General features: G+C 44.2%; 1 protein-coding gene across 1 annotated transcript in view; it reads right to left on the reverse strand.

Moving 5' to 3' along the window:
* Nucleotides 1-24,159, reverse strand: part of MYO15A (myosin XVA) — a 1,716,372-nt gene that overhangs the window by 1,300,052 nt on the left and 392,161 nt on the right. Inside the window, exon 21 of the mRNA XM_086939741.1 lies at nucleotides 9,154-9,308. Within this exon, the coding sequence (XP_086795867.1) occupies nucleotides 9,154-9,308 (155 nt within the window). The remainder of the gene's footprint in view (nucleotides 1-9,153; nucleotides 9,309-24,159) is intronic.

Below are 24,159 nucleotides of genomic sequence, written 5' to 3' on the forward strand. Positions count from 1 at the left end.
ACAGGTGAAAGAGGACACATGGGGCTGCTTTCGAAGTCGCAGAGCAACTTACCCGCTGCAAGCAACTACAATGGGTTGGGGTGGGACCAAGCGCTCTTCTAAGTTGGGGAGGCGGGCGGTTTTATATCCGTGTGGCAGGGAGGCAGGGGGGAGGAAGGGAATGTTTGAATGTTTTAGTTACTGTATTGTGCGGCATAACACGACATGTCCGAAACAACACGAAGGTGACAGGTTATTTGGTGAAAAGTGCATTGCGGGATCCGTCTCCTATTGACTTACACAATGTTACACACACTGCTAAATGGCAGCACACATGATAGATACACCTGAGAATCGTACATCACAACCCTCCCACGTATCGACCTTAACAGTCCTAACATGGAATGTCAGGGGGTTGGGTGATAGGGTGAAGCGTGGCCTAGTGCTGCAATACCTAAAACGCTGTAACCCAGCGATAGTCCTATTGCAGGAAACTCATCTTGTAGGCTCGGCCTCGAAAGCAATGGATAGATGGGGATATAAATTCATTGCACATGCAGACTTCTCCTCCGGCTCTAGAGGGACGGGGATACTTATACAGAAGAACTTTCAGATGGTATGTCAACAGACAAGATTAGATGATCAGGGCCGCTTTGCAGCGGTGACGGTACAGTGGGAGGGCCAACTTTTCAACTTTGTGTCCGTGTATATCCCCCCTGGCCTACATGCTACAGCGCACACTGCCCTCACGACCTTTCTGCTGAACTTACCGACAGTGACGCTGGTGATAGGGGGGCGACTTTAATGACATTATAGATCACGAGATTGATAGACATCCACATACAACGACTGTGCGGGGAGGCAGGCGACTCACCGGACTGTTGGACGCCCTGGGGCTAACGGACTGCTGGCGACACAAACACCCTTATGATAAACAATACACTTATTACTCAGCAACACATAACTGTCTCTCATGAATAGATTACATTTTAATGTCTGGAGATGGGCTACACGGCGTTGAGGAGGTGGACATCTGTCCTAGAGGAATCTCAGATCACTCTCCGCTGCGACTCACATACACAAACCACTATAGAAGCACTATAGAAGCCGTATTTTCCCTATCCATGCGGGCTATCTGAAAAACGCCCCTTTGAGGAAAACCCTTTCCAATACTACAAAACATTACTTTCAGGAGAACTCGGGCTCAGTAGACTCCCACAGTACGCTATGGGAGGCATACAAAACAGTCCTGCGGGGGCAAGCGATCGCATCCATTGCCGCTCATATACGGACACAGCGTCAAGAACTCAGCGCCCTCGAGGATGCTCTAAAATAGCAATCTATGAACAAGAGACTCACCCAACCCCGGGAGCCGCTCAGGCAGTCCGACTGCGACGCACTGAGTGAATGACATATCAAAAAGAAATGGTTCAGAACACAATTCAGGCCTCCCGTCACAGGATTTATGAGTTGGGTGACAAGGCTGGAAAGATGCTGACTTGGCTCGACAAAAAAGAAAAAGCGGGCAGAGTCATTGCACAACTGACATCACCTGAGGGACATTCGACCTCAGACCCCGGGGCCATATTCGGACTGCTGGCTGACCATTTTGAAGCAATATACGCCCCCCAAGCGATGTATTCGATAGAAGAGGCATATGATTATATTAAAGATCTGACGATCCCCTGCCTCCCCCCTGATGCAGCACTTTTGCTTGAGGCGGACATCACTGTGGAAGAAATACCGGAGGCAACCGACGCACTAGCTTCTGGCAAGGCTCTGGGACCCAATGGACTCCCAGTAGAACTGTATAAACAAACAGCTCAAATAACAGCCCCTTATCTCCTCAAAATGTTTGTAGACAGCCTAGAAGTAGGAGAACTCCCTAAAGATCAACGCCTTGCCACAAGCGTCCCGATCCACAAACCCGGTACGGCAGCAGAGGCATGCACTTTTTACCGTCCCATCTCCTTACTAAATGCGGAACCAAAGATCCTAGTCAAATTACTGTCACAGCGATTAGCCCCCCATCTTGCCACTCTGGTACACCCAGATCAGTCTGGCTTTATGCCAAATCGTAATATCTCACATAATCTGCGCCTTCTACAGGCGGTGATGGCTCACCGGGAGTACATACAGGAACCGGCGGTGCTTCTCTCCCTTGATGCCACTATGGCGTTTGACACCGTGGAATGGCCTTATCTATTCGTGGTGCTTCGTCACATGGGCTTCGGCCCCAAGTTCTGCGCCTGGGTCCGTCTGCTTTATACCAGGCCTCTAGCCCAGATAGCAGCAAATGGTCACATCTCCAGAGATTTCCCGCTCGGTCGTGGGATGAGGCAGGGCTGCCCGTTATCCCCCTTACTATTTACGCTAGTCCTTGAACCATTAGCGATTTGGGTTAGATGGGAACCCTTCATCAAAGGTATCCGATGGTCGCCGTCGTGGGAGGATCGGATATCTCTTTACGCGGACGATATACTTCTCTATCTCACCTCCCCTAAAAAATCAATCCTAGAACTACTTAATGCCTGCGAGAAATTCGGGAGAGTTTCAGGATATAGGATTAATTGGACTAAATCAGTCCTATTCGTTCTTGCCGGCTGCCCACCCTCACTCCCGGCGGGCTGTCCGTTACGTTATACCGACGCCACTTTTAAGTATCTGGGTGTCAACGTCTCTTCCAACCCGGACGAATTCCACGCCCTAAATCTGAAACCCCCACTGGAACGGTTCAATCGGGATGTAAAGGTGTGGCGTTCCCTCCCTCTCACCCTCCTGGGCAAAGCTGCATTGTTCAAAATGATGACACTTCCCCGCTTCCTGTATCCCCTCGAAAACACACCGTTCCCGGTCCCCTCCTCCTACTTTAAGGCAATCGCGGCAGCGGTTTCTCCTTTGCTGTGGGACGGGAAGCCGGCACGAATTGCGCAATGCAAACTGGTGAAGGACTGGTATGATGGGGGTATAGCACTCCCTAATATTGAACTATACTACTGGTCTGCCCATCTCAAGCAAATCAATTACTTGCTAAACGCCCCGCAGGCAGAGCCCACCTATTTGGCAGACAAGCAGGGTTTTGAGTCCAGGGGACTGTTAAGAAACCTCTATAGTCGTAGCGTCCCGTCCGATCTATTGGGTCCGACTCGTCACATGGTTCAACTCTGGTATAAGGCAGATAGACACCTTCAGTGCGCTAACGTTATTACACAAATGACACCCCTGTGGGATTCACACAGATTAGGTTTCATGGGCAACAGTAAGGGGTTCTAGGCGTGGGACAACATAGGTATTTCAGTAGTGGGAGACCTCTGGAAAAAGCGCAAAATAGCAGACTTCACTTTCCTACAAACCAAATACGAGCTGGCGCACTCCGAACATTACAGATACATGCAAATACGACATGCACTTCAGTCAGTCGTCCCGACGGGGATGAATCTACAGGAATCCACCTCTCTTGAGGACAGGCTGCTAACAGAACATATGCCCCACAGTGCAACATCCTTCACATATCGGAAACTGGTTAACAACCTCCCTGACATGCTATCCAAATTGCGTTTGAGTTGGGTGGACGATATTGGTGACCTTGACGATTCAGAATGGCAGAAGGCCCTCTCCTCGCCACGAGAGACAGCGATTCCCTCCAGACTTAAACTGGTTCAGCTGAAAGTATTACACCGCACATATTACACCAGAACGGTCCTTTACAAGATAGGGAGAGCCTCTCACGAGTATTGTCTCTGTGGATGCGGAGAGAGGGGAACGTTCTATCACACCATCTGGGGTTGTGGTCGGGTGGCCATGTACTGGGCGGCGGTGATGCAAACCATTTCCCAAACCACGGCTGTCTCCCTGATACCCGACCCACGTCTCTGTCTTTTAAACATATGGGATGCAGTAGACTTAACCCATCCTCAACAGGACTGGGCCATGCTGGGAATGAGGGTGGCAAAACGCAATATTGCTAGACTGTGGGGTTATAATGTGCTGCCCACATTGAGAGACTGGTGCAGAGACATGGATGAAGCAATGGTGGACGAGAAGGCAGTATTTGTCCATCGGGGATGCCCTGGAAAGTGGGGACAAATCTGGGGGGCATGGAATAAGTTCAGAGGGGACATATGTGAGCCGCCACGGGTAGACTCGGATGAATACCTTTCAGATTAAGTGTTGGGCCTGGAAATTTATATGTCGGTAGATGTACTTTTTTCTGTATCGAAATTTGCCCTACTGCTTGACAGGTGCTATAATGTTAGGGACGGGTCCGTGACTGCACTGCAACTACTAAAAATACTGCAAGTATGAGTATGAGCGAACTAGGGGTGTCCCCCCTTCCAGCGGCCGAAGTTAAAAATCTGGGGGTCTGGCTGGATTCTAATCTATCTTTTACCAGCCACACGAAGAAGACAGCAGCTACCTGTTATGGTATTCTGCGAGGACTGAGACCAGTCCTCAAATTCTTCGACCCTCCCACTCGGCAACTGGTGGTTCAGGCCTCTATCCTTTCCCGGATTGACTACGGGAGCGCCTTGCTGCTAGGAGTCAACCAGGCTGAGGCCACTAGGCTTCAGAGGGTGCAGAACGCTGCTGCACGGGCCATTGTTGGCCTTCCGAGACGTTGTTCGGTTTCGACTGTTCTGACCTCTCTTCATTGGCTTCCGGTCAGACAGAGAATCAAATTCAAGGCTCTCTGTCTGACATTTAAGATTCTGAAGCTTTCTTCTCCCCCCGCCTTGGTGGGCCTCATCTCTTCATACGTCCCCACGCGGTCCCTCAGATCTGAATCCCTCCATCTGGCGAGTAAGCCTAGGTTCAGACTGAGTAGGATGGGAGGACGTTCCTTCCGTGTTCTGGCGGCTGATTTGTGGAATTCCCTTCCTGTGCACATTCGCGCCCTTAATAGTCTGACTCTTTTTAGACGTGCCATCAAAACCCACTTGTTTTCCCCTGTTATCTGATTTCCCTTCTTTTCAGCTTTGATCTGTTGTGTTGTGTACATGATCTGGCGCCAGGACGCCCCTTTGCTGGGGCAGCTGTTGCGCCTAATAAATGTTATTAACATAACATAACATAACATAACATAACATATGCTTTGTCTCCTTCTAGAATTGAAGTATTTAATGTAATTTTAATTCAACAAAAGTTTTGTTACACAGAAAAACAAAAAAATCATAGACCTAAGACATATCGTACAACTGAACTGTTTGAATTATGTACAACATGTTTTCATTTGCCGCCGGACCCCAGGGTTAAGGTTAAATGGGTGTGTTAACCAGATAACGATATTTCGACTGTGTCGCTATCGCGGCCGGCCCAAGGGGTTGTAGGCCATAAGCTGTGTTAAAATGGAAATGTACAATAAAGGTCTTTAAAAAAAAATACTAGGGAACTAATAGAAGTGGCCAAACCCTCAGTCAGAGATTATTGTATTATCCAAGCGACTCCAGCTATTGCCTCGTATTTATTATAGGTGACCAACGTGTATGAAAGAACACTGTTGCCAGGATTTAGGCTGTTTTTTTTCGCTGGTCGATATGTTTTCCCATAGGACAGAAATCCTCTGACATGGTTGCCATTTGTCCAACTGATGAGCAATCTAGTCAAACCATTTTACATTTTGTCTTCCTCTGTAAATTTTGCCTGCCGTTTACTAGGAAGTTTGTATTACCATTACTGAGCAGACACAAATTCTCTAAGTGCAAAGCGGCCATCTTCTATTTACTGCAACTTAACGATTGCAATGTCTGCCACGCAGTTGCTAGTTTTCTGAAGTGCACTTTAGCTAAAAGAAGGAGTTTGCTGTTATGATAAAAATGCTTTTTTATTCTCTTTTAAAAATAATCATCGACCTTGCGATCCTTTAATTGTATGTTACTGCTTTCAATCTTTATTCATCAGGCAACCTGTTAATACCCCTGGAATCAGAACTCTTGCACTGTCACTATATTCAATGTAAAACAACACAATGAGTTTTTTGTGTAAAAATTTGGTGGTCTGTAATCTACATGACATGACGCACTTGGAACTTCATTTCTTGGACTGTTATCCTAATATCTGTACTCGTACAAGGAACTGTTTCATTTTTAAATATGTGGTAGTTATTTTTTTAACTAGTGTGTTTACTATGTGGTTTGTTTTTATCGTGTATATCTTTTATGATCTGCCTTTTGAAGATCTAATAAAGACGATTTGATTTGATTCCAAAGGTCAGTTGGCTGACCTCCTATTTGAGCTACAGGGATACAAGAAGCTTTTAGAGGCCTCCCTGCAACTGCCTAGCTGACAAGCATCAACCGGAGCTCCCTGAGGCCTTTTCCTGGCTTCTACTGGAATAAGTCCTGATCCCAAGAGGTGCTCCCAACCTGAACCCTTGTCTGGCATCAGAGTGTACGCCTCCTGATACTGAGGTTTTGGGCTCCTCGTAACCACAAAGTGATCACTTTGTGCAGAGAAACAACTGCCCGTGATGACGGCTAACAGAAAGTTCCAGCAGAACCTGACCTTCGTGCCGACAGCAGCTGTCCATGACAACAGCCAATGCAAAGCTCAAGCGAGACCTGCTTTTTGCACTAACAGCAACAGCCTGCATCGACTGGGGTTCATCACTGTGCCTCGCATTAGGAGAGCGCGCTGGGGAGGCAGAAGCTTTGTGCTGGGCGCAGCCAAAGCTTGGAATACCCTGCCTCTCCCCCTCCGAAAAATGACGGACCTCATGGCCTTCAGAAGAGCTTTAAAGACATGGCTGTTCACCAATTGATTCCCGATCTGTCTCTATCTCAGGAGTAACACTTAGCGCCAGGACACCCACGTGTAACAGAGCGCTGTACAAATGCCTAAAATAAAAATAAATAAATAAATTAAATCTCCTGTGATGAGCAGCTTTTTGTGCTACTACAGTGACTGTCCGCAATGCTTGTCCTGCTTCTCACACTGACAATGACCTCCACGTGACCCCTGCCAATGCAAGCAGCAGATCCTTGTGTGTAGGTGAGAAGTTAACTCTGCAGCAAGGCAAACATGGTCCCTCTATCAGACCTGTGCTCCATCACGGTCAGCCTGAACTTGTGATTTTACCTAGGTCCAGCGGGACCAGATAACTGCTAGTGACACTTTGTGCTTTTTGATATTATTTTAATCTTAACTTTAAAAACTCACATCTCTGGTTCCAATGATTGCATATGTCATTTTTATGTAATTTTATTCATTAAAATTAACTCCATATTTCTAAACTGGTTTTGAATTTTTCTTGTGTTTGAGTTCACTTCATCACTGTTTGAGCGTTGCATAAACACTTTACATATAGTCTTTAAGTTACACCTGATTTCTTTTGTGTCAAGCTACCAGAGGGTCAAGCAAAGGTTTATTTAGTGACTTTTGGGGTTCACCCTTACAAGGATTGTGTTTATTATTTGTGTGGGGTCTCTACCCATCTCAAATAATCGCCCAGTTTCTTACACTGGCCACAGGATCAAGCCCACCTCATGCAGACATCTGGCCTTCCAATGAAGCCTAACCTACCTGTGGCCCTCTAATAAACCTGCTAAAATGATGGCTACCTGATACATTAAAAGCCAGCGGTTTATAAAAAAAATCTCAGTGATTTGAGCGCCCACACAGAGACCTTCAGGTCACAAGTGGGAATTCCAAGAGGACTAGCTCAGTTTTCTCCTTCTTAAAACAACAACATATGCACTATTGAGATTAGCAATAAGAAAACATATTTTTATGTGTTCAGATGTAATTCAGTTTTTTGTGTGTACTGTGCAAACAGTAATTTCTATTATTATTAACCCTTTTAGTGCTGCGAACGTTCGGCGGACGTCGTGCGCACTAACTCACTAGTGCTGCGCACGTACGCTGAACGTTCCGATCTCATTAGCTCAATGGAACGTTCCGCACTAGCGCGGAATTTGCGGCGCAGGCAACGGGTTAATATCACTCCTCCTTTGACTACGATTACTACAACGACTGCTATTCTATTACTTCTACTGTTCTACAACTGCTACTACTACTGCCAGTAGTAGTTCTATGTCTACTATTTCTACTCCTACAGCTTGCATTGTTTACTGTTAGAACTCACACTATCTACTCAACAAGTTCAACACATCTGAGGTCATTTATTAAAAACTGATAACAGTCTACATAACGCTGGACATACATGGGTCCAACAAAACCATAGCTCCATCATGAAATCCAAAACAACCACAAAATCCAGCAACACTACCTGATGCACATGAGAAAGCAGCACCATCTTGGGCTTGAGTCCTCTCCTGTAGAACTAGCTGCCTAATCCTACGTCTCCTAAATTCAAGGGCCCAAACCCTGAAGCCATTTGTATGTGCATTTTTCATTTAGACATGCAATGGCTTAATTTGCAAGTGCACTCATGTTTTGTACTCATACATCATAAATTTATTCTCATATATATATATTCACACACACATACTATTTCATCAGCAGTTTGTAACATTACGTGGGAGGGAATCTTCCATGTGTCCTCCCACAAAACCTGCGACTGTGGGTAATCACAAACTTTTTCTAGACCCATTTTAAACCTGCAAATGGTGTACATTCGCTCATGCCAATGGCAGGAGTGAGTTTATTACAGAGATGAAAATGACAAGGAACAACCTTGAAACTATTTAGAGCTTAGTGGAGGGTGTTTCTCCACATAGAAAACTTTTCATCTTGGAGACAAAAGTAAAAAAGTTAATAGATACAAATGCACTATTGGTAATCCTTTACACACAATATGTTCTTGCCAGCTGTGTATAGTTACACACATGTAACTCCATATACTTGTGAATACTCTTAGAAAGTTGTGACTGTTGCAGCATTCCACGAATTTGAAGAGCTATATAGAAATGTGGGTATAAATCCATGGGTCTAGCTTTATGAATGACTTTGTGAATCGGAATACCAGCCACATACATTTTGTATATCCATCAAAGGACGTATTTCCAAACCAGCAGTTGTCTCTATACATGACTTCTTATCCAAGTGTCCATCTAGTCTTAATTATAAACGTTTCTTGAATTTTCAAGCCCTGAACACACATGGCTTTGAAATTATACTGCAGTCTGTAATCTCACATTCAACAAAAGGATATTACTGGAATTTGCGTCTGAAATCCTATATATTATAGTCCGAATTGCTAGCATTCCCATTACTCACCTCTCCATCTTTTCCATAAGTTCGAGCAGGGACTGCTGGAACTTAGCGGCTACTGTAGGAGCCTTGTACCGACGAGTCACTGTGCTGCTTTTTCCCATCATGGTCTTCTGCTGAGCAAGGAGTTGGGCATGGCCAAAAAAGAGATTCGCTACCACCTAAACAGGAGATATACAATTACTTTACTTTTCAATTTTCAAAATACAAAATGTTCCTTTATCTGCTGTAGGAATAAGTATAATGTTAACTTAGTGAATGACTGAATATATAATTTGTAGTGTGAGCAGCTGCCTTAAGTGTGCCCTGAAGATAGCTGCACTTTGAACAAATCAAGCTGTGGTGGAACTACACTAAAGTAACAAGTTAAAAAAAAAGGAATGCTGCACCTTTAAGAGAAGGGTATGTGGCAGTCTTATCATTTAAGTGCTATGATCTTCTATTAATCCCAGCAACTTGAGCTGATTCATATATAAGTGATAGCACTGCACTAGCTACCCTCTTCTCTATAAACCCATGTATATGCCACAATAGGGAAGTGATAACATTTTGTCCTTCCATAGCCACAATATTGACTACCACAATATTACGAAGGCAAGTCTATTGAGGTAATTATAAATTTAATATTCTTAACTTCACATCTACATATCTTGACAATCTACGAATATTGTTAAAGTAAGTATGCGTGGAGATAAGAATAGTAAATCTATACTTATCTCTATATACTTACCTGCACAATATAGTGGAAATCGATATTGTGGGTACGATTTCTTGGTAGCCCAATATTAAAAATGAATTACTATGATAGAACATCCAATAAGTCTCAGGATTTGAACTGATGAAGTAGGTTATACAAGTTCCCAAAGCACAGAATGAAAAAAATATATATAAGATTGGGGTTCCCGGTAGAAACGCATCATGCAGCTGATGGTGGAGAAATAAAGCACTGAAGATAAATATACCTGCTGTGTGGTGGTCCGTTCCTGGTCATGATGTTCTGAAAATAGAGCGCCTAGGACTGTGTTTGCGATATATAATATATATATATATATATATAAATATATATATATATATATATATATATATCTATATATATATATATATATATATATATATGCACGCTCCGGTTTCCCACAATGTACAGTGCACTCTTGGACGGGTGCGGAAAGCGGTCGTGGACACCGCTAATTATTTCAGATCCAAAAAATCCTTCACACTCAAAAGGAAATTTCCGCACTCTTGGGGTATCTCACAAAGGTTTTATTTAGCCAACAAGCAACAGACGCGGTCGCGTTTCGGCAAAGTGCCTTCTTCTATGTCAATAACCATTTCGAATCTACATGTTTTTAAGCATTCTACATTCACCATAACAGAGAAAGGACTATCGGGCTTATCTTAAAACACAGCGCCATTTTGAAGTGTCTAATACTTCTACATTACATATGAAGTATCAATCTTCAAAACAGAATTACGCTTTTAGCAGCAATTCGTCTTGTGTATTATTCCACATTCTCAGGTAACCATTTGTCATTAGATCAACCATCTTTTCACATTTCTGACTATTGAATGCGCGATGCTTTCTCTCCCACACGCGCCATGCCACTGACAAAGGAGAGTGTTCCGAAACGCGTATGGCAACAGAGGTGCAAACTTACGCAGACAGAAACTGCCATGTACTTGCTGCTGCCTCCCAAATAAAAGGTGAAAGCAAGCGACGTGTGGGTGTCCTCATTGCATGAGCAAACTTTTATGAATAATAAGTGGCCTGCTCCGGTCACGAGGATAACCCCGCCGCTCCTCTTGTGTGACGGGACACATCAGCGAAACGACGTACCTGTTTGGATTGGGCACAAGCAAAGCAACAAGGAGTGGTGGTCCTGCCAACGACCCAACGGGAGGTACTAAGGAGAGAGAGAGAAAGCGCAAACCACTATGGATATTACTTGCTACGAACTACGTGAACCAGAGTGCCTTGCACGCACACGCCCAGTGGGGCGGGATCTTGGGTTGATACCATCTGACTATTGAATGCGCGATGCTTTCTCTCCCACACGTGCCATGCCACTGACAAAGGAGAGTGTTCCGAAACGCGTATGGCAACAGAGGTGCAAACTTACGCTGACAGAAACTGCCATGTACTTGCTGCTGCCTCCCAAATAAAAGGTGAAAGCAAGCGACGTGTGGGTGTCCTCATTGCATGAGCAAACTTTTATGAATATATATATATATATATATATATATATATATATATATATATATATATATATATATTCCCACAGACGTCCTCCCCACAAGAAGAAGACTGAGGCAGCACTCGAGGTCCGTTCAATCCTTTTATTTCAATTAACACCATGGGCATTAACGCGTTTCGGGGGTTTGCTTTCCTTTGTCAAAATGCCCCCCTGGTGAGTAAGTCGCCACTGCTGCTAACAACCCCTTCATTGAAAAAGTTTGTCCTTCCCACCACTGAAGTAGCGTGGGTTGCCTCCAAAACACGGTATGGAGTCGCCTCTGTCTTCGCTGGTGAACCACATTTCCCAGCATGCAACATCATTTCCAAGCTGGCGGCGATCCCATCCATCGGTGCATTTGTTTGGTGAGTGACCGATGGCTTTTGTGTGAGCAGGCAGGGATTGTAGCTAGTTTTCTGGGCATTTCAAAGTCAATCACGGTCCTCTCCCCCTCCCATGCACTTCCATCCGTCGTGGCGCCGAGAACACCGTTAAAGTAAGGGTGTAGTCCCATGAAGTATGGACTGCGCATCCGCAGCCGTGTCCACTCCAGATTTCGTGCGGGGCAGTCAGGGGATCTTCCATGTAGCGACCCCCTTAACACTTGCGGGGGGTGCCAGCCTTAGCGCGCAGCAACACTCCAAGTCGCGTCGCTAACCACGCCATATGTTCCCACAGACGTCCTCCCCACAAGAAGAAGACTGAGGCAGCACTCGAGGTCCGTTCAATCCTTTTATTTCAATTAACACCATGGGCATTAACGCGTTTCGGGGGTTTGCTTTCCTTTGTCAAAATGCCCCCCTGGTGAGTAAGTCGCCACTGCTGCTAACAACCCCTTCATTGAAAAAGTTTGTCCTTCCCACCACTGAAGTAGCGTGGGTTGCCTCCAAAACACGGTATGGAGTCGCCTCTGTCTTCGCTGGTGAACCACATTTCCCAGCATGCAACATCATTTCCAAGCTGGCGGCGATCCCATCCATCGGTGCATTTGTTTGGTGAGTGACCGATGGCTTTTGTGTGAGCAGGCAGGGATTGTAGCTAGTTTTCTGGGCATTTCAAAGTCAATCACGGTCCTCTCCCCCTCCCATGCACCTCCATCCGTCGTGGCGCCGAGAACACCGTTAAAGTAAGGGTGTAGTCCCATGAAGTATGGACTGCGCATCCGCAGCCGTGTCCACTCCAGATTTCGTGCGGGGCAGTCAGGGGATCTTCCATGTAGCGACCCCCTTAACACTTGCGGGGGGTGCCAGCCTTAGCGCGCAGCAACACTCCAAGTCGCGTCGCTAACCACGCCATATGTTCCCACAGACGTCCTCCCCACAAGAAGAAGACTGAGGCAGCACTCGAGGTCCGTTCAATCCTTTTATTTCAATTAACACCATGGGCATTAACGCGTTTCGGGGGTTTGCTTTCCTTTGTCAAAATGCCCCCCTGGTGAGTAAGTCGCCACTGCTGCTAACAACCCCTTCATTGAAAAAGTTTGTCCTTCCCACCACTGAAGTAGCGTGGGTTGCCTCCAAAACACGGTATGGAGTCGCCTCTGTCTTCGCTGGTGAACCACATTTCCCAGCATGCAACATCATTTCCAAGCTGGCGGCGATCCCATCCATCGGTGCATTTGTTTGGTGAGTGACCGATGGCTTTTGTGTGAGCAGGCAGGGATTGTAGCTAGTATATATATATATATATATATACACTCCGGTTTCCCACAATGTACAGTGCACTCTTGGACGGGTGCGGAAAGCGGTCGTGGACACCGCTAATTATTTCAGCTCCAAAAAATCCTTCACACTCAAAAGGAAATTTCCGCACTCTTGGGGTATCTCACAAAGGTTTTATTTAGCCAACAAGCAACAGACGCGGTCGTGTTTCGGCAAAGTGCCTTCTTCTATGTCAATAACCATTTCGAATCTACATGTTTTTAAGCATTCTACATTCACCATAACAGAGAAAGGACTATCGGGCTTATCTTAAAACACAGTGCCATTTTGAAGTGTCTAATACTTCTACATTACATATGAAGTATCAATCTTCAAAACAGAATTACGCTTTTAGCAGCAATTTGTCTTGTGTATTATTCCACATTCTCAGGTAACCATTTGTCATTAGATCAACCATCTTTTCACATTTCTGACTATTGAATGCGCGATGCTTTCTCTCCCACACGCGCCATGCCACTGACAAAGGAGAGTGTTCCGAAACGCGTATGGCAACAGAGGTGCAAACTTACGCAGACAGAAACTGCCATGTACTTGCTGCTGCCTCCCAAATAAAAGGTGAAAGCAAGCGACGTGTGGGTGTCCTCATTGCATGAGCAAACTTTTATGAATAATAAGTGGCCTGCTCCGGTCACGAGGATAACCCCGCCGCTCCTCTTGTGTGACGGGACACATCAGCGAAACGACGTACCTGTTTGGATTGGGCACAAGCAAAGCAACAAGGAGTGGTGGTCCTGCCAACGACCCAACGGGAGGTACTAAGGAGAGAGAGAGAAAGCGCAAACCACTATGGATATTACTTGCTACGAACTACGTGAACCAGAGTGCCTTGCACGCACACGCCCAGTGGGGCGGGATCTTGGGTTGATACCATCTGACTATTGAATGCGCGATGCTTTCTCTCCCACACGTGCCATGCCACTGACAAAGGAGAGTGTTCCGAAACGCGTATGGCAACAGAGGTGCAAACTTACGCTGACAGAAACTGCCATGTACTTGCTGCTGCCTCCCAAATAAAAGGTGAAAGCAAGCGACGTGTGGGTGTCCTCATTGCATGAGCAAACTTTTATGAATATATATAGCCAACAAGCAACAAACGCGGTCGTGTTTCGGCAAAGTGCCTTCTTCTATGTCAATAACCATTTCAAATCTACATGTTTTTAAGCATTCTACATTCACCATAACAGAGAAAGGACTATCGGGCTTATCTTAAAACACAGTGCCATTTTGAAGTGTCTAATACTTCTACATTACATATGAAGTATCAATCTTCAAAACAGAATTACGCTTTTAGCAGCAATTCGTCTTGTGTATTATTCCACATTCTCAGGTAACCATTTGTCATTAGATACACCATCTTTTCACATTTTCATATATATCCTGGTTAACATATTCTTTTAGCAATGTATCGTCTCTCTGATGGTGGTTCTGAGACAATTACTTAATCTCACCATGGATCGGCGTATGTCCCTTCCCTGTTTAAACTGTGATTGTACATCACCTAAAGAAGAGGTCTTTTTGTACCTTCTTTTCTGATTTAACATTCAAATTTGTTTGCAAAGTGACATCAGAGAATCAACTACTTTTTCCTTTTGCATTATTCTACTTCAAAATTCAGTGTTCCAAATTCAAAATTCAAAATTTCAAAATTTCATGAGGTGCCTATTCACAATTCTACAATTCATAGATGAATTCTTTCCAACTTCGACATGTTACAGAAAAAATCACAGGAAAATAATTAATTAATTAAGTTAGCAGAGTCTAAATTGTTTTATGAACATCTCATTTCATAATCACACTTATATTCCAGACAAGTCCTCTGTGTACAGTCAGTTCTTCACCACTATTTAACCCCCCCTGAGCTGATTTCAGTCACTCCGATCTTTGTCGGCGAAATGTCGCGCCACCGGATATGACTGATCGGTCTTATCAATTACCCTCATGTGTTCTAACACTCTTATTTTCAACTGATGTACTGTGCTGCCTATATAGCGCAGCCCAAACGAGCATACCAGACAGTACACTACATAGGGCGTGCTACATGTTATGAATTTGTTTATTTTCTTTGTCATCCCTGTGTCTGGTATGGTATATGTTAATGTCCTCTTGCTGTTCAAACAGGCTTTACACCGGCTATAGGGATAAAAACCCATCATCTCTCTGAGGGTATTACCTCTCGTTGGTGTCTTTTCGAGGTGACTTTTTACAAGCTTGTCATGTATAGATATTGCCTTTTTAAAGGTCACTAGTGGGAAGTTTGGAATATCCTCACCTATCACACTATCGGTCTTCAGGATGTGACACTTCTTTTTTAGCATGTGTTTCAAATGATTGGCCTCCATGGAGTAAGGTGTAACTAATCGAAATTTTCCTTTATCTTTCTTAGGTTCTTTTTTGTCTATCAACAGTGTATTTCTTGGTATTTCTCTCACTTTACACAATGTTGTATTGAAAGTAATTGGATTATATCCTCAAACTGTAAAGCTGGCTAGACATTCAGAGGCAGCCGCCTCGAAATCCTCCTCACGTGTACAATTTCTTTTTAGCCTGAGGAGTTCACCATAAGGCATACTATGTACTAATTTCTGGGGGTGACTGCTCGTAGCAAATAGTATGGAATTCCCTGTTGGGATTTGCGATAAAGGGCTGTTTCAATGTTGCCCCATCAAGGAACACTCTCAGGTCCAGATAGTCCACTGCCACTGGACTAACCAAGAAGTGCAGATTGATGTCATTGGATTGAGCATATCGATGTATTTTAGGGCTGTGTCTTCCGTTCCCTGCCAGACGATGAACAGGTCATCGATATATCAATACCATTCAATTACAGAGCCACTGATCTTTTCGTCCGGGTAGGCTCTGGGCACCTGCTCCTCTCACCAGCCTACGAACAATTTTGCATCGCTGGGGGCGAAGCAGGTGCCCATCGCAGTACCACGATTCAGAAAAGGGGGTGGTGATGAACAGTCATGGATCAAGCCCTGATCTTTGGACTGGGTAGGAGTGTTCTGCTTAATTTAGATACTCTGTCCATCACCACCCCCTTTTCTGAATCATCGCAGTACCAGACAATTGTATGTAGTATTGCTCCTCGAACCAAAAGATGTTTTGTGTCAGGAAAAATTCCCAAAATTCTACTAACATGAAGTTATGTTGTACATACCTCAACTGTCTTTTATTCAAGTAGATTTTGATATCCTCCACCCTTTTTCCATGTTCAATGCATGTGTAAAGGCTTGTTATGTCTAATACCATCAATAGATAGCTGGGTTTCCTTTGCAAGCTGTTAAATTTGTTTAGAAAATCTTTTGTGTCTTTACCATAGGAATGCAACTGAACCACAAACAAGGATAGAAAATAATCAAGGAACATTGAAACATGTTCTGTCAGTCCTTGAAAAGATGAAACAATAGGCCTACCAGGCTGGTGCAGATTGTCTTTATGTAATTTTGGAATGTGGTAGAAAGTCGGGGTAACTGGATTCGAGCTCCGTAAAATAGATGTTCTTCTTGGCCCAACATTCCTATGTTGTACCATTTCTGGATTAGTTCATCGTAGGTTTGAATGCTTTGATGATAAATTTCCATTGTTGTTTTCTGATAGCATTTTTCATCAGATAATTGTCGTAAGGCTTCTTTGTGATACTGCTCCCTTGTTTGAACCACCACATTCCCCCCCTTGTCAGAGGGTTTAATAGTCACAGATTTGTCTCCTCCCAGATTGTCCAATGCTGTTTTTTCACTTTGCGAAAGATTATTTGTCGATATCCATTTTTTGTTGTTCCTCTACCTAAACTGTAAAAGGTCCTTGACCATGGGTCCGAGAATACATCAATCGCATCTGATGGCATTTGTGGGTCGAAGAAATATTGAGGTTTAAAAGGACTCTCTTCTCTTTCTTGTTCTATACCCACATTTGTAGCTCTTTCTGCCAGATCTTGATTCAATAAACATCCCATATGTTGTTCAGTTCTTAAACTTTCCAAGAGTTCTATTGCTGGCAGATCTGATCCTAAAAGACAATCTGTAGCTGTTATCCTTGCTGTAGGCTTCCTAGTGTCTTTCATATGTGTCCTCATTTTGAAATACTTAGGCAATTTTAACTTCCGTACGCAGTTAAAAAGATCAATCCTTGTCTGTGTATATTCTAGATGATTACTTGGGCAGACGTTGATTCCAGACTTAATACTTTATGTTCCACGTCCGTGAGGGGTCTGTCGGTGAAGTTCACCACAGTTAAATTTGTTGATTCTGTTATCTTTGGTTACTTACCTGCGGTTAGTCCATCCCAACACCTTTCCTCTTCCTACCGCCCCCGGCTCGTCCTGTCTTTCTGCGCCTTCTTCTGGGGGTTTGTCCCCCCCCTCAGCCCCCCCCCCCCGTGGCCAGGATTGACGGATAATTTGAAACTCGTCGTGAAAAGGAGTCTGGGTTTTTCTACCTTCCAATGCTCTTCCTGTTTGATCATCGCCCGATTCATTCTCAGTCAGATCGAATTCTGAGGTCTCAACTCTTTGTAATGTTTGTTTTGTTCTTGAACTTAATTCTTTTCTTGGGCCGTCAAACTTTTTTGCAAAGGTTAGTACCCTGCCCTGTAAATAATCGTTCTCATCTCTTTGGAATTTTTCTTGTTTGCGATTTTTTATTTTCTGTTTGTATTTTAAGAGTCTGGTTTTCATCTGTTCCATTAATTCTCCAATCATTTTCTTGTCCTCCTCTTTGCTTAATTCTTCTTCCAGCTGTTTAATTTCCTCCAATGTTTTCTCGCGGTCACTCCAGGCATATTTAACCAATATGCCCAGAGTTCTCTTACAGTACTGCACCGTATGTTCAGCCCAAACCGTAAGCAGTTGGAGGTCTGGATTCTCATATGAGGGGACAGTGTACACCCTCAGTCCCCTTGGAATAATACGATTATTGCTATTATAACTATTTTGTTATGCCTATTAATAACAATCACCATTTCAATAATAATAAGTTTAACGCCTTAACCGCGGTGGTTTTTCCGCCGCGGTGCGGGCGTTCTAAAGGGTGGGCGTGGCTCCGTCGGCCGCACTAAGGAGGTAGTGCTCCCGTCAGCCAACGGCCGACGAGAGCACGCAAGGGGATAATAATAATACCCAATACAGTAATAACAATAACAATAAAGTTGATGATGATGATTATAACATTATTAAGATTAATAATAATAAATCAAATGGTCAGTGTCTTGGCTGCTGTCCATTATTGTTTATTGTTATTCTTCTTCTTATCATTATTATTACTACTACTTCTAATAAGAAGAAGAAGAAGAGAAAGAAGAAGAATTGAAAAGCAACCAAAATATAGAACCTGTGGCATATTTCTACTTGAAGTTTCTCGACTTCTCTTTCACAATTCCAGTGCTTCATTAAAAAGGTGTTAAAAATAATGCACTGGGACAGGGGATGTAAAACATATCGCAACAGCTTCTTCCTCTGCAAGGACTGTGAGGGCTGTTTTTTGGAAAAGCGGATTGCCATAGAGGCACATGAGCCTTATTTTGAGGTAGGGTGGAAAGGTGGATTGCTCTATAGAAATTGGAGGATTTTACTTTATTACCCAATGCTAAAACAGGACCACTGCTCTTATAAGAAATTTTAAACATATAGGAAATTGTGAGGCACTCCTGTTCAAACATCACAAGTTCTGTAAAAACATGCTGGATGCCAGACATTTCTAGTAGATCTGTGATATGGCCTTCGGAGAGATTATATCAGGATATTTCACTGTCATTCATTGTAGAAATTAAGGTGTAACAACATTTATAGGTTCACAAGTTTATATATCAAAAAGATGTTTTAAATACATATGTTGCTAGTAGAATATAAATTGTTGACTTTAAAGGAGCTGAAAAGTAACAGAAAAGTGCAATAGAAAACAATTATTATGCAAAATAAATAAAGGTCTTAAAAGCAGCACAATGTTGTTTACTCGCTCATTTTTTGGATGAGAGCCCATTAAAGTCATGTTTTATAACAGTCCTAGCAAGTCAACTTCTGTACATGAACAGTAGTAGCATATGCAGTTTTTTGTAAATAACTCCATTAACTTGCAGACAGAAACCAGAGGTTGGTTCTGAGTCACTGATTGCCACAATTACTGCTTAGTGCTTTTTAGGCTTAGTGACACTCTGCAGTCAACATCTTAAGGGTATTAGGCTCTCTTGTATAGGGACCATCTCTAGTTAATCACTAATGTATGACTATAAAACTTGGTGCTCAGCATGTCTGCGTAGGAGGCACATAAAAGGCAAACCTGTCTGGGCCCATCCATGACATGGGGCAGGGTATTATGCTCTTTTTTAACTCAGAATTACTGTCTTTCCAGAACACTGATACACCCTCTATTGCTTATAAATCCAGTGAACGTAATGCAGACTTACATCCCTAGCCATCAAAGAGAAAATATGTTATCTCCTGTGCTATAACACTTTTAATCTAGTCAATCACATTCAGTCAATCATGTAGGTAACTCTTTCTCTAACCCGATTCCTGCTATTAAAACTGCTTAAAGTCCCTTCCTATAGTTTGTCTACTGGTTTAGTTCTGGCTAGCTCTTGGATAAAGGATTCCTTTGAAGGAATTTTACTTGCACACATTATGTTTCATATTTTGGGAATCACAGTTACCTGGTGAGAAGAGGGTCCTGAACCAAATATCAGAAAGCTATCCTCGATTCATCGAATGTAGCTAGCTATCGTACAATGCAACAGCCAAAACTCTAGAAAGCTTATCAATCTCTTTTTATTGAGGAGGAGAGCCTTCTAAATGACTCAATTAGGCCGTATGCCAGACAGAAGCAACGACTCAGCTGCTTCAGCGGTATTGAACAGCTTCAAATAGGCATTGGTCAATAATTCTACTTCTGCCTTAATATTATACGACCTATCCACTGCCTTTGACACTATTGGCTATAACATCTTGCTCTCTCTCACTTTAGCCCAGACTTATCCTTCCCCTTCTTTCTAAAAAAGGCAGACAATCTGCCATCTTAGCCACTAACGACTAAAGACTTAACTGCCCTAATAAACTATGAGCCTTATTTTAAGTGTGGTGGTCTTGGAGTGGGGCCGCCACGCCTCAGCCCCGCTCCAGGACCGCCAAAGCCAAAATAGACCATCCGGCAGATGTTGACTTTTTAAGTCTCTGGCGTTCAGTCCTTTGGCATTCCCTAGTCGTTGCCTTTTAACCCTTGCATGCTGCCGTCGGCCGTTGGCCGACGGGAGCACTACCTCCCTAGTGCTGGCGGCATCCAACGGCCGACGCAGCCTCGCCCACTCTGTTAAGTCCATGCCTTGCAGGAACTGGGCATGCATGACAGTGGAGCACAACAAGAGTCCCCCTGCTAGCACCACATGGCCCTGTAGGCCCCCCTTTGTTTCCTCTCTGTCACAGTTTTCATGGCGGGCTCACTACCATGAAAACCGTGGCAGAGAGGAAATTTGTCATATGCTTAGCGAGACCGCAGCAGCCCGCCAGCATGTTGCGGCCTCAGGACCACCACAACACCGCCAAGGATCAGAGATCCCTGGCGGCAGTGGCATTGTCAATGCGGTCGACTGCCCAAGTTGTAATGGGGTGGTTGGAACACTGTGTCAGCGGCGGTTCGATGTCATAATAAGGCCCTATATCTTGACATTTCAAAGACTCAAATTCACAAGCTAAAAGTTACCCAGAACCATAATTTCCCCAAAAATCATCAGAAAATTACAGAAATTCTGCTTTGGGTTCACATTTCTTGCTCTGTAATTGCTACTTCCAACTGTACAAATGAATATTCTAGAGTGGAATTCATTGACCTACTGACATGTTACCATTGTTGATTAGATCTTTGCTTGGGGTCTGTGAAATGGTCATGATTTCCTTTTGCATAGCTATTGGAATTTTGGAAAAAGTATACAAATCCATATAAAGTTCAGAAAAATGCAAATCTGGCATTAACTCTATTTTTTAATGCAAAATGCATCTCCAGGACACATTTCACACTAACAAATAGTGCAAACAACACAAGTGCCATGAAATGATAAAAGATAATATGAGTTTATAGACACATATGCAGTGCCCAGGATATGGTGTTTGTAGAACATAAAATAAATGTACACATAATATACTACAGAGCACTCATGCAAACATCAGTGGAGGCCGCTCCGCTAAGGCGGATGAGCATCACCTCACTGCCTTGAAGCAGCAAAAGAAAGGAAATAACAAAATGATAATAACAATGTTATTATCATTTTATTTTGATGTCCAGCTGTGGCAGCATGCGTGAGGGGGCGGGCGGTGCTGCATAGCAGTGGAGGAGTGGTAGAACCCTCCTAAGTGTGCAATGACTGTTTGGCTCGCCCTCTCGGACTGCCCAAAACAGTAATGCGCACTTTCCCTGTTCTCAATGCAGGCTGCATTACAGCCTGCACGGAGGACAACATGCACAGCCCTCCAGCCACTGGCTGAGCGCAATGTCACAGCGCTCAGACAAATCACAACACTGCATTGCAGAATTGTGATTGGGTGCGGGAAGCGTGGGAGCCCTGGTGCTCCCTATTTCCTGTTTCTCCCAAGAAGCCAGGAAGAGGACGGGAGGCAGGAGAGGCAGCAACGGCTGGCCAGGCAGCTGGGAGGTAAGTGATTTTTTAAATCAATTGCCCCCCACAGGCCCCACTGCTTTTTCCAGGTAGCAACCGCGACTGGCAAACATGCCATATTATTTTAAGGTCAATGACCCAGCAGAGAACATGAAAAGATCTAATTCTACTTCATGGTACAGCATCTCATAATCTAGTGCCAGTATTTATTCTCTAGTTCTGCTTTGATGTGAACCTCATCCGCTGCCATTTTGTTCTGTTTGCTCTCACAAGTTCTCAGCAACGACTCAGCTGCATCAGCGGTATTGAACAGCTTCAAATAAGCATTGGTCAATAATTCTACTTCTGCCTTAATATTATACGACCTATCCACTGCCTTTGACACTGTTGGCTATAACATCTTGCTCTCTCTCACTTTAGCCCAGACTTATCCTTCCCCTTCTTTCTAAAAAAGGCAGACAATCTGCCATCTTAGCCACTAACGACTAAAGACTTAACTGCCCTAATAAACTATGAGCCTTATTTTAAGTGTGGTGGTCTTGGAGTGGGGCCGCCACGCCTCAGCCCCGCTCCAGGACCGCCAAAGCCAAAATAGATCATCCGCCAGATGTTGACTTTTTAAGTCTCTGGCGTTCAGTCCTTTAGCATTCCCTAGTCGTTGCCTTTTAACCCTTGCATGCTGCCGTTGGCCGACGGGAGCACTACCTCCCTAGTGCTGGCGTCGTCCAACGGCCGACGCAGCCTCGCCCACTCTGTTAAGTCCATGCCTTGCAGGAACTGGGCATGCATGACAGTGGAGCACAACAAGAGTCCCCCTGCTAGCACCACATGGCCCTGTAGGCCCCCCCTTTGTTTCCTCTCTGTCACAGTTTTCATGGCGGGCTCACTACCATGAAAACCGTGGCAGAGAGGCAACTTGTCATATGCTTAGCGAGACCGCAGCAGCCCGCCAGCATATTGCGGCCTCAGGACCACCACAACACCGCCAAGGATCAGAGATCCCTGGCGGCTGTGGCATTGTCAATGCGGTCCGACTGCCCAAGTTGTAATGGGGTGGTTGGAACACCGTGTCAGCGGCGGTTCGATGTCATAATAAGGCCCTATATCTTGAAATGTCAAAGACTCAAATTCACAAGCTAAAAGTTACCCAGAACCATAATTTCCCCAAAAATCATCAGAAAATTACAGAAATTCTGCTTTGGGTTCACATTTCTTGCTCTGTAATTGCTACTTCCAACTGTACAAATGAATATTCTAGAGTGGAATTCATTGACCTACTGACATGTTACCATTGTTGATTAGATCTTTGCTTGGGGTCTGTGAAATGGTCATGATTTCCTTTTGCATAGCTATTGGAATTTTGGAAAAAGTATACAAATCCATATAAAGTTCAGAAAAATGCAAATCTGGCATTAACTCTATTTTTTAATGCAAAATGCATCTCCAGGACACATTTCACACTAACAAATAGTGCAAACAACACAAGTGCCATGAAATGATAAAAGATAATATGAGTTTATAGACACATATGCAGTGCCCAGGATATAGTGTTCGTAGAACATAAAATAAATGTACACATAATATACTACAGAGCACTCATGCAAACATCAGGGGCGGCCGCTCCGCTAAGGCGATGAGCATCAACTCACTGCCTTGAAGCAGCAAAAGAAAGGAAATAACAAAATGATAATAACATAATGTTATTATCATTTCATTTTGATGTCTAGGTGTGGCAGCGTGCGTGAGGGGCCGGGCGGTGCTGCATAGCAGTGGAGGAGTGGTAGAACCCTCCTAAATGTGCAATGACTGTTTGGCTCGCCCTCTCGGACTGCCCAAAACAGTAATGCGCACTTTCCCTGTTCTCAATGCAGGCTGAATTACAAACTGCATGGAGAACAACATGCACAGCCCTCCAGCCACTGGCTGAGCGCAATGTCACAGCGCTTAGACAAATCACAACACTGCATTGCTGAATTGTGATTGGGTGCGGAAAGCGTGGGAGCCCTGGTGCTCCCTATTTCCTGTTCCTCCCAAGAAGCCAGGAAGAGGATGGGAGGCAGGAGAGGCAGGAACGGCTGGCCAGGCAGCTGGGAGGTAAGTGGTTTTTTAAATCAATTGCCCCCCGCCCGCCCCACTGCTTTTTCCAGGTCGCAGCCGCGACTGGCAAACATGCCATATTATTTTAAGGTCAATGACCCAGCAGAGACCATGAGAAGATCTAATTCTACTTCATGGTACAGCATCTCATAATCTAGTGCCAGTATTTATTCTCTAGTTCTGCTTCGATGTGAACCTCATCCGCTGCCATTTTGTTCTGTTTGCTCTCACAAGTTCTCAGTATTTTGTAAATTCAGTTTATTTATTTATTGCAGAGCTAGAGTAAAGGGAACACCAACCAAATAGGGCACTGTGCTAATTAAATCATGAGGCAGAGAAGAAAACTAAAAGCGAATAGTCATAGG

Source organism: Lissotriton vulgaris, chromosome 10, assembly GCF_964263255.1.
Source record: "Lissotriton vulgaris chromosome 10, aLisVul1.2, whole genome shotgun sequence".
Classification (NCBI taxonomy): Eukaryota; Metazoa; Chordata; class Amphibia; order Caudata; family Salamandridae; genus Lissotriton; species Lissotriton vulgaris.